This window comes from Tribolium madens, unplaced genomic scaffold, assembly GCF_015345945.1.
Source record: "Tribolium madens isolate multiple individuals breed KSU strain unplaced genomic scaffold, Tmad_KSU_1.1 Scaffold_96;HRSCAF=242;Tcas5.2_LG5, whole genome shotgun sequence".
NCBI lineage: Eukaryota > Metazoa > Arthropoda > Insecta > Coleoptera > Tenebrionidae > Tribolium > Tribolium madens.
The window spans coordinates 8,118,383-8,132,498 of NW_025401068.1; the positions used below are offsets into that span (position 1 = coordinate 8,118,383).

A 14,116-nucleotide genomic window follows, 5' to 3' on the forward strand; every position below is an offset into this window, starting at 1 on the left:
TTTTCACCTCCAGCAAGACACTTTGCAAAACAAACAAAACCGAAACAAGCCTCGTCGTAACATTTTAATTCCTTTGGTATTTCGTGGTCGATGCAGATGCATTTAAGCGTCTCGACTTCCTCGTCGCTGCATCTGGCAAGGGGTTGGGGCGCCACCTCGTTGCTGGGTGTTCTCATGTTCATCAAATAACATGTGTAAGAGCTGTTCGTGTGCCGTATTGCTTCCCTTTCACAAGACCGTTAAGCACGTGCTTTCTACGTCTCTGCCACCGCACACCTTACCAGCTTCTTAGCTGGCAACGGCTCCAAACGCTTGGCTTCTGCAAGAAAAAGGGGGTCTAGAAATAGATCTAAGTGCCAAATGAGCTAAGCCGGCAGGAAATTTCTGATAAAATACTGCCTTATTCTGTAATTACAGTAGTATTACATGAGTATAGTTTCACAAATTTTGAACAATTTTTTTAATGAATGTTTTTTACTTTAAAAAAAGTTATAACTATAGTAGCTTTGATGTAAAGGCTTAACAGCCAAATGATACGAATTACAAAGATACAGTACACAAGGTCGTACTAGGCAACTTGGTTCTAGGCAAATTTGTATTTTGTTATTCTTATTGCTATTGCTGTACAAGAAATCTATTCTCCTCCGTTGGAATATTGCATCAAATAAAAAAAACTTGAAAATTTATAAAACCAGTAATTATCTGTAATTTTCCGATTGTCTTTACTTCCGAGGTACTTTGGAAASAGTGAAGAAGGAACTTGCCATTACATATTTAGAAGCTTTTATCAAAATTGGTCATTGGTAAATCAATGTCAGTAATTAATTAAATTGTCAATTTCTGTGTTTCAAAGCGAACTATCTGAAGTTAATCCCTCTCATGTTAGTCGTGTGATAATCATTTGACACAAAGCTGCGCTCGCCTTCAAAATCCAATTACGCTCCTCACGGACCGATTCTTGTATTAATTATTAGTAGATTAAACTGCGCGGCGTCAGTCCTGCAATGGACCGTGAAAGAAAGATTTGCGAAGACTCAGGATTAGAAAGGCACATCGACAGTTGTGAACACCCTTTGCGTGGTAATCAAACACCAGTTGCTCTGCCGTCCTGCGCAAAGCCCCTCCTGTGAGTTGGTCAGTGAAAATTCGAACCCCTCCTGAACCGGTCCTGCAATTAGCGTTGTCTTGGCACCAAGCGTTTGATCGTTGCCGTTGCAAAGAGTGCGCGGCTAAGAACAGCAACTGGAGTCAGTGACTTGACGGCATCTGCGAGACCTCGGCGCGATTTCCGCCACATCCCCCATCGAAGAGCGTCGGGACGCGGCCGACCAGTGGCGGCGTCGGCAAACTGTGAAACGGCTATTTCCGGCGTCTCGCGAGCTTTTGTTTACGTTATGTTGGCGTGAGAATCGAGTGGTTTGTTTCCGGCTCCTTCCGGCATCGGCGGTGATGGATATTGTGTACCTTTACGAATGGTAAACTTGACGTTTAGTGAGGATCATTTACTCGGTTAGTCTATTTGTAAACGCGTGGCTTATGGGCCGCACTTGTCTAATTTAGATCCTTGTGTGTTAACCCGACACAAACCTTGATCGATTTACCGTTCCGCGGGAAAATTTCGTGATTTATTCAAATTGTAATTTGGCTCAACATCAAAACGAGTGCATGGAGGGTCGTTACTGCGTAAAAAGATAATTTCTACACCTGCTGGTTAAAAAAATTTGGATTTGTGTTAGTGTAACCATATTTATCTCCGGTTTATTTTTGGCGGATACTTAGATAAGATTAAAAATGTGTACAATAAGCTTTATAAAAATATGTTGTTGCGTTATACGCAATTGGAGCATTGTTCAAATTTATTGAATAGATTTGTTCAATTGAATTRAGCTAACTATTGTTTATTCGTATTTTGCATTTGAATTATTCAAATGAGAACATCTGCTCTAAATCGTTGGATTATTTTTGGGATAATGAAGTTGATCTTTGATGAGCATTGTTATAATTCTGACAGGACAATAAGAATAAATTCAGGATAATTGCCGTGTAAGGAGTGAAAGCTTTTTTAATTTGTATTTAGAATTTAAAAAGCCATAATTCTTCTAAAACGCTTGTATAACTTGTTAATAAAGCAATTAATTATATACCCAATATAATTTTCACTTTAATTAGGAGTTAATATATTCGTTTAATTGGAATACAATCATTTGAGGTTTAATTTATCGTCAAAGATTTAACCGCGTAAAAGTTTTGAGAATGTTCAATTCTTTCTTTTCATTACATGTTTTTAATAACTTTTTTAATTAATCTCTGTCAGACTAATACCTTGCGATACGGCCGTTTACTCGTATGCTGTTGAAAATACTTTAATGCTAATTTAATGATACCTGTAGATTGAAACATTATTCGAAAATTGTCAAATTCGATAAAATTATTTCTTATTTCTATTTCTATAAGAATTAATCTTTTTAGATAATTTAGGATTGGTTCTTTGTGTTCTTCATTGTTCCTTCTCATCCAATAGACTGGAAATGACAAGACCACTTTTTCATAATTATTGCTTTAAAGAGGATGATATACCTAGTGTAGCCAAAAAAATCTTATTTTTAAAAGAAATCTCTTATCACAATTATGCAGCTACTAAATGTCTTTTTTATTTTGGCAACACATGATTAACAAAATAAATTTACATAAACAGTTTTATTTTGAATATAAAGATTGACTTCTAACCTTGCAGCAGGAATCTTGATCCAAATCTTGAAGTCAGAGGTCAATGAAATATATTTAACATGTTTTAAGAGTTTTTAAAAACTGASAAGCCTTATCTGATTAACCGGAATTAAAAAGTAAAGGTAATAAAAAAATACTACAARTTCTCATTGCTACATTTTAATGTTTAATGACTTTCAACCTTTTTAAAAATAATTACAACTCTCATTCGTGAAGCAAAATTTGWGAATAATTACACAAATATCGACTTTTATCCGTGTTTTGTTTTTTACGTTTATCAATCGACAAACATTCAAAACTGTGATACTGATGGGTAAGACACTTATTTGAACAGTTTAAACCGTATTTACGGAGGCTTGAATTCCTTCAGTTTGGGTCTGAAAATAGTTCCCTGTATGAATTATTTCTTCCAGTCATAAATTTTATGTAGTTCGGGAGTATTGCCAATTTGTCTCGACAAAATTTACATAATAATAATGAAAGTCATAGTGCCAACACGGGATTTTATTAATATCAAAAACACACATTAATTTGCTCCAAAATGTAGTAATGATGTGAATGTTAAGTTATGCGCTTTTTTACATAATAAACCCGTATTTGGTGAAATATATTCACTTAGATGTTTTGACTTTTAACAGGTTTTGGCTATTAAATAATGTGTCAACAAGAATCGATTTTTCAAATAACCTTCACAGTAATTTAAACAGTCTACGCTCGATTTTTATACTTTTGGTTTATTATGATAAATATTTGTTCTCTTCATTTGAATATCTTAAAATATTAATTCACCGGTCTGAAATATGCAGAATAAAATACATGTCATAACTAGGTATAAAAAAGCAAAGTCCGTGTTAATTCGCAGTGACACTGAATATACCGTCAAGATGTTTTATTCATTTTTTGACCACGATTTGGTGCATAAGTCAGCAACCAAATGCAAATACAATGCAGACCAATTTACAAGTGCTTAAAATTCGCAAGACATTCAATTAAAGGCAATTGAGGGRCCCAGCACGTGCTTCAAGACTAGCATTATAATTAAACGATTTACATGTTTTAAATGGGGAATTATGGCCTGACTATGCTACTTGAATGAATTTTAATTACTAAAAATAGAATACGGATGTCCAGTCATTAGAATTAAAAAAAAATATTAGTGCCAGTCGCAGGTTTTTGAAATTCTGCTCAATAATTTAGTCTGCATCTAAATTGCTGTAATTTAATTAATCACAGTACAATTTGCGTATTTTATTTCAAATTTATCTTCCTTCTATCTCACATTTTAGATATTTAAGAATGTTGCTGTCGGAGTATTGTGTGCAAAAACTAAGGTTCCCTTGATATTTAAATGTCGGAAATGTTATTTGTGAATGTAACAAACATCCCCAAGCTAGAATAATTTTTGCCTAATGGCCCTATTATCTGCACTGATCTATTCAGCGAAGGTGCACCGTCATACTCGGGGGAACTACATCAATTTTGGTGTAATAAACCTGTTTAATTTCTTCAATTCTTTTTCACCTACTTACAAATTAGCTTTTTCACCTTAATTTATCTCTGGTTTGTCCTCCGACCCAGTGGCAATTTTATCCATTTTTCAGCGCCAGRCGCCACATAAATCACTCTCTTTTTCAATTGATAATTCATCGGTAAAGAAAATTAAATCCAATGAATCCGCATTAGCGTTGAACGTAAACAGTAGAGTCGCCTCATTTGTCTCCGGCGTTGAATTTTGTGAATTGATAAAACTGTGTACATTTTTATGAAGCACTACTCTATAAATAAATGAAGGGAGGTTGTGATTTTAAACAGAGAACAGCATTCCAGCAGGAGAGTGTAAACACTTAAAACACGAAGGAAGTTTCTAAGTGTTTAAAAGGCTAAAAGGGTTCACATTCTTGAGACTCCACTCCTTGCCAATGCACTGTACCAGGTAGATATTGCGAAATTGCTTCTTTCGGAGRTTTACCCCAATTAATTGAAATTCGGAGAAGAGCACAAAACGACTGAACAAATTTGCTTGCTGTGTCTCTCGGAGGATTCTTGATTATTCCAAAGTGTGAAATAAACGACTCAAGGCCCCAAATGTTGACTTTCAACCACTCTTTGCGAGTGTTTTAGCTTCGCGACAAATCTGTTGTCTCCGCTGTCAGTTCCATGTCCAATTTTAATTAGAAATGCTTTGGGCTCACAGCTATACTTGGAATAAACGTAAAAATAGCCATAAAAACCGGCAATTACTTATGCATGCGAGCCGCCGATTGCAAAATGCCAAAAAGAGCGGTGACGTAAGTCCTTATTTGCTATTCTAAACATTATACCTAGAACTGGTTGGAGGCTCTTACAATAAATCCTCCTCACCTTCACCTGCGATTCAGCTAAGTCGAATTTTTCGTWAAAGTAGAACAAATGCACCGTCAGTGAACGCATTAATCTATTTATAATCATTTTCGCGGAGTGCCCCCTCGGTGACCAAGTGAAGCGAAACTCTGTGGGATTTATGGTGTGGCAGTAATGGATGCGGTAGGGCAATATAAAAATATTTCTCATGCATGTGTGGGTTCATAAATTATTGTGGAGGATATTGCTCGCAAATTGAAGGATATCGCGTTACTCGGCATGTTGAGAAGCACTGCTCACATGTCCGTCTTGGTGCTGAGCTCGAAAAAATTCGCTACCAATTAGTGTTAGTGCTGGGATTAAAGCCGCGCGAATCGGATCGTGCTGCGAAAATCACTAAATAAACGCGAAATGAGAAGGATTTACTGATTTGTGTCGATTAAACCAAACTACCATTATTTTATTTTGTGTAAAATAGTGTCTAAGTGATCGAAATGTCTCCGTTTTACCCTCACCGGGACTTATTCTACTTTTATTGGACGGGGGTGAGTAAACATTAAGTCTAGGAATTCGTGGTCAACTTTGGTGGACACCAGAGTGCTAATTGGGAGAGCAAACCATCCAGTGTCAAAACTTTTCACGCTTTTGCTTCGAAAATAAGCGTCGTTTGTTGTATGTTGAAACCGATCCCTAATTTTTAGAAAAGTGTACCGCCTATTCAATTAAAATCAAGCGGAATGTTTTATCAACACTTTATAATACAATACCACCGGAATAATTGCAATCATGCTGTGATTTAATACATGAAACCGATGAGTAATGGAAATTATTTAAATTTACCAAAGCTTTTTATAAATGATTTTTATGTTATTTTCTAACGTGGTAATTATTTTATGTTGGAGTGGTAACAGTGGCGGTGATTTTTCTTTGTTGCCGACATGGAATCAGCAATTTCCACGCCACTTATTTCCTAAGATTCGATTAGATACAAAGTCGAGGAATTGTGCGGAATTTCATTCTGATAAAAGCCGTGGAAGTGTCAACTTGCGAATTGTATTTTTTTAGCAGTCAACAAATAAATATACACCTGTTTCCAGTTTGGTGTGAGGCCAAAAAAATCTATAATTTTTGTAAACAAAGAATTTTGATTTATATAAATATACAGAGCGAATCTTAACTTATACGCCTACAATCTTGTAGAACGTTAGGTTGGTTATACCAAATAACAACTAACAGCGAGAAAAAATCTGATGAAAGTTTTTTAGTTATTACCGAGATAGACCATGTTAAAAGCAATATTAGACGTTAAAATTTTAGATAATTTGTACTGATGACGCCAATGCTGACATTACATTTATTGAGTTAACTTGTGTTTTTTATTAACATTCGACAGAAAAAAAGTTTTCTTTAACTTGTTTTTTATTTTTTTAACCATTATTATTGATCATAATCTTTCATTTTCTAAGTTTATGGATATAAGTAAGACTCATCCTGGATATTCATATACGATATACATTTTTGTATTTCTAGTATTATACCCTGTACTACGAATCGATTGATACAAGTGTAAAAATTAATATTAACTGTTATCAAATTCTAACTATTGAAAAAATTGAATTCAAAATGTAATACTGCGAGCAATTTTAGTAATTAAATTATTGTTGTTTCTTTAAGCCTGTATTTTAATAACGTGTGGTGAAACTTTTAAGGAGTAAAAGTAGACTAGTTTTATTTCCTAGTTTACAACAATTTAAGTAAATTAAACTTTTTTGTTGAACTTCATTATCTGACTTCACTTTACTCCAAAACTAAGTTTCTAACATCACAAATATTGACATTTTCTCGATTCAGCTTAGTTTAACAAACCATAAACTTAGTTATAGAAAAAAATTAATTAAATAATGAGAATTTTTTGTTTCTGTTTTAAAACTTAACTCCTCTACTGGTTTAAACATTTTTTTTTAAGTTTTAACTTCAATAAGAAAGGAGAAATACAAAAATAAAAGAATTTAATAAAAAACATTTAGAAATTGTAATTGTTATCTTCTTTATAAATCATTTTTTTAACAAATCAAAAATTGTCTGCAATTTAATTTAAGCATTTCTTAATTTTTCGTATCTATGCATGCATAAAATTATTTCCTCTCTTTCTTCACAATTTTATCTTCTGAAAATTATAATTTAAAATTTCTTATTTACTGATTTTCTTATTTAAGAAATGGCTAAAGGACATCAAAATTGTAGAAACATATTTGCCGTAAATAAACACGCTAAGCTACGTAAGATGACTTGAAAGTTATTTGTTGACGAACAAGCTTCTGTTCTACAGAACTTGGCTTTTACGAGAAGCTGAAGATATACATCCAAATGTTTTTAGTGTAAATCTTGATACAGGAGTTGAGGGAAAACTTGATAAGATGTTACGAATTAATTTTGTAAATCTAAAACATTATTAAATTATTACATCGTCAAGTGTAATTGTTATTTGGCATATGAAGTGCATTCTTCAATCTTTAAATAAAACGTTTCAATATTTAAATGTGCCTATCATTATTAAAACAAATGTATTTTTGAAATAATTTGTAGCCCTTAACGAAGCTCAAATTAAAAACTTGTATTTAAAGCAAGTCTGGAGAAACTTTATTTTGTTGTTTTATTTTCTCGTAATAAAGATTTAGCCGTTTTAGTAAAAACTCCATTTTCGTCAAATTATTAACCGCATTCTTTTATAATTAAACATTATACGACATCTTATAGCGACGTCGACACGTAATTAATATTTTTCAAGCAACTTTTATAAATAAATACGTCAGATAACTGCTAATAAACCTTCTCCCGTCACTTCTTAATGCCTACAAATTAACAATTCCCGAAATTTATCGCTAATTAACCCGTCCAAATTACCACGTGTCGACAACCTCCAATCTCCTGATCAACGTAATTCATCACTTTGAAAGAATGCTCCTTGCACGCTCCCCTTATCACAAATTCATACCCTTTTTGATGAAAGCGCGGGATGGAGTGTTTTCATGTCGTCATAGAGACGAAATGACCACAAGAAAGACAATACCGAATCGTATAAACCCGTCAACAATGAAACTTACAACAGYATTGTGAAAAAGTCGACCCGAATTCGGCCGAATGGTTGCGGAAGATCCGGGAGCACGAGATTGGGGTGATTCTGGGAGAGGGGGACACTCCGGGATGCAGACGGCGGGCGTGTCTCGCGCCGCAATACCGGAGTTTTATGTTGTGATCCGTAATTTGCTAGTTTGCTGATCAAAAACTGTGATTTTCATGTGATATTGCCGTTAGATCGATCGATTTTTATTTTTGAGAAAATGTCCAGAAAACCCAAATTTGATCCTCCAGTGAGTTGCTGCTGTCAGTGCAGGAAAAATTCGGATGTTGCTCCGGAGCAAGTGACGGCGAAGTTACTCTACCGGATCGCATTTACAATCTGGCACGTGGCTTTTCATATCGAAAATGAACAGGTTGGTCAAAAAATTCTGCAACAGCATCGGCACCTTATCCTTAGCCTTCTTTCACTTAAACTAATTACCGATACGTCTTGGAAGCTTTATCTTTTATTTAATTTGATGAGATTTTATGTCCAATTGGAATTTGGTAAAAAAAGTGTAAAACAAGTGGAWTTGAAAATATACATTACCGCTGATGCAAACATTTTTGAATGATGATGTAGTTTTCTGTAGGAGTAGAAATATATTACACATGGGGTCAGTTGCACCCATCGAACTGCAAGCTGCAATTTACATATTTACTCAAAGCATTAAAATAAGCTGTCACTGCTGTTTACGTTAAGATATTACCAACGGTTTAGTTCTGCAATTTGCAGCTGTTGTTTTTGCATGTCAAATGAATAATGATTTTTGACATTCCTGATGCATTTTTATCGATTGGCAGGGATCATTAGCAGCAGAAGTGGTCAAATCAAATTGAGAATTTATTTCCAGAAAAAAATAAAGAGAGAATGTTAAATTGAAAGCTTTGAAGAACTTTGTGTTTAATCGATGAAATTGAATAAATACATATTTAAGGGAATTATACATTTTTGAGTGTAATAATCGAAGTTATTAATTGAAATTATAAATTAAAGTCATATGTTTAATAGCCAATGTTTTTTTTATTAATGTCCTATGGATACTCMTACTAAAAAAATTAAAATATTGAACCCATTTATTAAAACGAGACTAAAACATGTTTTGTCAAGTGCCAAGTTTTAGATCCGTATTACGTTTGTACCAAAACCACAAATTTGGTGTTACAAACTGGATTGTATAATCTTTTGTAAATATTCTGAAGGTCTTCTGTAAAATATTTCCAACGGTGGAGTTTCGATAATATTTTCGATATTAATTACTTACTTATACTAAAAGCTTAAAACTTATTCAAACAAACAAATTAAAACTTCCTTCAGGCTAAAAGCATTTCATCTTGAATTTTTTCTTTCATTAATTTAATGCAAAAGCTGTGCATTAACTTTTTAATCACGTTCTGCATCATGATTATCCCAGTGTATGTATTAATTATTTAAGATTCTCTCTGATCAAAGAGTTATCGTAAAAGGAAGGGTCTTGGAAGTTGATGAAGTGTTAAATTATGGATAACAGCAATAAGCTCGCACTTGATTGCTTTTAATTGCATTCATCTCCCCGACAATCAATCACCGAATGACGAAATGAAAATATTATGATGGCGGGCAATAACTATCGTGATACGCTATTTATTTGTGTATGTAAATTCGATGCTAACGCAAATGAATAAATGTTATTTTAGGTCCTTAGACCGGACCAAAGATCATCACTACTTATATTTATCGTAGTTCCAGTCAGCTTTCATTATAAATTCATGTTTCGCGACTCGAGCTTAGAAAAACGAGAAAGTTAAATTATGTTATTACGCTTTAGTACGCGATCTAAATCTTCTTCTTTACAGCTACAAGCGGCAGTTTCTATGGCAGGGTAATAGTAGTCGATTTTCTTTGCTAATTGCCGGTAAAGTCAGCAATTACCTTGAATTATGAGATGTGTGTTTCCGATTGAATCGAATTGAGTTTCGTAATTCACCTGGCGCCAAAATAACTTTATCTGTATTTGTTTATACAAATAAAATTTTAATGATAGCAGTTTTAATAAGCGAATTTGTTCCAGCACTCCCACGATGAGCTGTCGAAAAACGGAACCGCGATGAATAAGGTAAGATCCAAGCGAAATTAGCATCCTTTTAAGTCTTTGGACATAAATCTCGACTCTCCTTTTGGTTATATAACTATTCTCGTCTAGTCGTGCCATCAATTATAATTTATAGCACAAAGTAGTCCATAAAYGTCGGTTTTTTTCAGAACAGCTATTAAAATTTCAAGGTTTTGCTTTCGGTCTAACCGTGCATGACGTGAAAACATACACCTACCTGTAAATTTAATTAACTTAGATACTTAATGAAATACGAGCAAACTCTTTTCTAATTTTCCCACCTCAAATGTAACGGAAGAGTACATATTTCTAGAAATGAGTGTCAACAGGTGTGGTTTTAATTCAGTGCAGAGGATACTATTGTCATACAAAACATTAGCAATTATTCTAATTAGAAATTTAATTGTTAGCTTGGACGCGGTTTTGTAATTATATACGTTTTTTTTAATATCGTGTGGTAATTGGAAATAATTTATTACCTGGCTTCTCAAATCTGAGAATTTAGCGCTTATTACATTCTGTTGTGATAGTTTATTAGCGACGCTCTAGAATAGGTTGTATAAAGCAGTAATTGCTTTTGCCATCACATTTTTTTAGGATAATAACAGTAATATAATATATAATTTTGACTTCCTGTAGATAGGCTTTTCCGGTTAATTTTGTTACATTAGCTGTATTATATTTATTTATATTTAAAAATAATAAAACTTTACTGGGTGCATGATAATGTTAAAGAGCTGTTTATTTGTCATTGAAAGGTGTTCCAATAAAAATTAAAATGTTAAATTGGCTCAACCTGACAAGTAATTTAAATAAATTCTTTAAGACTAATGTCTTCTATTACATCATAATTTCTGGAAATTTTCTGATTTATGAGTTCTACTTCTAAGTCTGGTTTTCACCACTACCACAAAGAATGTTTCACTTTTGTGGTAAAAAGTGAAATAAATTTTAATAGTTTTGAATCTTTTTCTAAGTACAATTTACGTAATATGTAATTGAGATATTATAAAATTATCAAAAAACACTTTAAATACACGAGCTGAAAATTTACTGAAATTTTCAATTTTCATTATCTAGAAGAATAGACTTTTTGAAGGAAATGTGTCATTCATTTCAACTAACTCAAAGAAACGATTCTTTTCTGTCATCTAAAAATCCGGGTATTTGCCTTTCAAGATTACAATTTAAATGAGTTTTATTTGATCCAAAAGACGAGGGACAGAATTTGTAGGAAACTCTTTTAATCAATTGTCACTTAATGAAATTTGATSTCTTTTTTCAACGTTTCAGAAATTTCGTTTGAAAGAACGGTTAAAAATGGCATTGTATACATTATCCCACGCGAAATATTTACMRTGAAGATATTTCATTTCATTTTTATTTATTTTCATTGCCAACATTGTTTATTTGAAATAATTCTGCCGTTGGCATTTGCCTTGGCGCATCAATKTATGATGGAATATAGAAAAATTATCTTTTAAATACAGGAGTTTTTATTAAGAATGACATCAGCAGCTTGCATTTACAAGTGCTGAAGGCAACGCAAACAACAACGTGCTAAAAGGCACTTTATTATCTGATTGAAAAAAATTGTATTGATCCACTTTTCGCAGATGCTGGCTTCAACATCTTACAATGGTGAAGCTCTTACAAGCCAACCGCGGTCATCAAGAGGAACTTCCACGTCCAACAGCGGCATGGATTTAAGTTATGTGACTGAAAGGATTATCTCTGTGTGGTTTCCATCGTCGACGAATTCGCATTCGTACCGGCAGGGACAAAGACAAGCCGCTCATATGCTGAGGAACAAATATGGAGATAATTACATGGTGAGTGTGATGGCCCTAAATAACCGCGGCTTGTTTGGGGCTCTGCCAAATTTTCTACAAGTGAAAGAGTAACTGCGAYTCTTCGGCCCAWGTGGTATTAATTTGATACTCGTGAAGATTACATCAGATTTATCCCGCACACTCTCGAATTACAGTTCGTGTAACTGTWTTTTTATTCGGCGTTCGCTTAGGGATGGAATTACAAACATTTGCGTTTTACAGGTATTTAATCTCACCGAGCCTAAACGAGCGTTAAGGAACGAACATAAGCACGTTAAGGAAGTAGGTTGGGCGCAGAACTTTGCACCGCCGTTGGAGAAACTCTGCAGCGTATGCAAGGAAATTGACTCCTGGCTCTCCGGGGACCAACACAGAATTGCGGTATTACACGCTAGGTAAATATTTTACCGGACACGATGACCTCTTGCTCCGGCCTCTATTCAACTACACCCACCATCGGAAATTTTTTCATAGACTTATAATAGACACTGAATAAAAAATGTTTTTCCTTCAGAGRCAACAAAGATAAGCTGGGAGTCATCGTGGCGGCTTACATGCACTATTCGAGTATTTGCGGAAGCGCCGAACAAGCCCTGGACCGATTTTCGATGCGAAGATTCTTGGACGATAATGTTGGATCTCTTGCGCTTCCGTCAAATAAACGGTGTGTTTTCTCAACTGATTTAAAATTTCATTTTAATTTGAACAACGTAATTACAGATATGTCGACTATTTTGCGGGTTTACTATCACACAATATTAAAATCAATGCGAATCCTTTATACCTGACCCATGTTACGGTCCTCGGGGCCCCAACTTTCCAACGAGGAGGTTGTAGGGCGTTTCTGAAGCTATACCAAGGCCAAACTCCGGTTTACACATCAGGTAGGAAATTCTGTTTCAGCTTTTGATGTTCTGTTYAAATATTGACAAGCGATTGCAGTTGCAGGAATTAATCGATAATGCAAAACATTTCTGGTGATATTCCCTCAAGAGCTTTCAACTTAAAGCGGTCATATTTGATACCGATCTGTCTGCGTATATCCGTTTCGCTTCAATGACATAGACATTATTTTTTGAAATGTTTCATAATAAAACAGAATAACCTCATTCAACAACATTTCGGTTAACTTTATTAGAGTAATAAAAGTCCATTTTCATGTAACTAGTTTTATTTTCATCATATTTATTCGTGAATAAAACATTTAATTCTCTCATATGTATGAATCCCGAGTGGCGCTTATTTCTATAACTCAATTACAAAGTTCCGCGATCTTGTGAAGTTTTTGTTTCGGAACTTTTGGATTCKGCTATAATTTTTAGAAGCGTCAAGCTTGCAAATTTTTAAAGTGTTGTTGAACAGAACCCATTTTTTAAGATAAGGAAAAAAATAAAAGCAGTTGGTGTTCTGTAAAAATTACGATTAAATAATTTTGTTTAAAAATAAATTTTATTTATCATTGAATGCTTAAAAACACTAATTACAGCTAATTGTGCATTTTGATAAATATTCGTGTATTACTGGTTGCGTCGAAAAATCTGAACTCAGTTCATTCATTTCAGAACGATTGTTTTCGGTCGTTTGAAAAATCGGGATAATTATTTGACTTTCAARACAAGAAATATAAGGGTATTAAAAATTTATGATCGAGCATATTGGAGTGGTTTTATAAATTCCGAAGATATTATAAAACTGTGTATGAGTTTGTTGGTACTCTCTACACCATATTTTCCGAAAAGATTTTAATAATAAATTACACTTGAAATTATTGAATCTGGGAATTTGTTTACTCTATCAAATTTAAAATTGTATTTTGTACTTTTTGTTCATCGTTTTGTTTCCTCGCTTCGATGATGTTCAGAAAATAACTTCCGCTTCTTGTACGTTTAACATCTCGCTTCACATCTCCCTAAAGACTCCAGATGCTGAGAAATGGTAATACAGTGTTTGAAATTGCAATATTGGAAACTGACGTTCYATTTCAATCCGCATATCTCAAGAAAT

General features: G+C 33.9%; 1 protein-coding gene across 11 annotated transcripts in view; it reads left to right on the forward strand.

Annotated features, from left to right (window-relative positions):
- Positions 1-14,116, forward strand: part of LOC123013852 (tensin-1) — an 81,051-nt gene that overhangs the window by 53,182 nt on the left and 13,753 nt on the right. For 8 of the 11 annotated variants that reach the window (XM_044412692.1, XM_044412693.1, XM_044412694.1 and 5 more), the window contains 5 exons: positions 10,239-10,283; positions 11,897-12,112; positions 12,335-12,507; positions 12,627-12,776; positions 12,833-12,996. In XM_044412692.1, the coding sequence (XP_044268627.1) occupies positions 10,239-10,283; positions 11,897-12,112; positions 12,335-12,507; positions 12,627-12,776; positions 12,833-12,996 (748 nt within the window). Of the gene's footprint in view, positions 1-1,241; positions 1,510-2,430; positions 5,613-8,393; positions 8,562-10,238; positions 10,284-11,896; positions 12,113-12,334; positions 12,508-12,626; positions 12,777-12,832; positions 12,997-14,116 lie in introns of those variants that run through there. The other 3 variants (XM_044412703.1, XM_044412701.1, XM_044412700.1) reach the window with 3 other exon arrangements.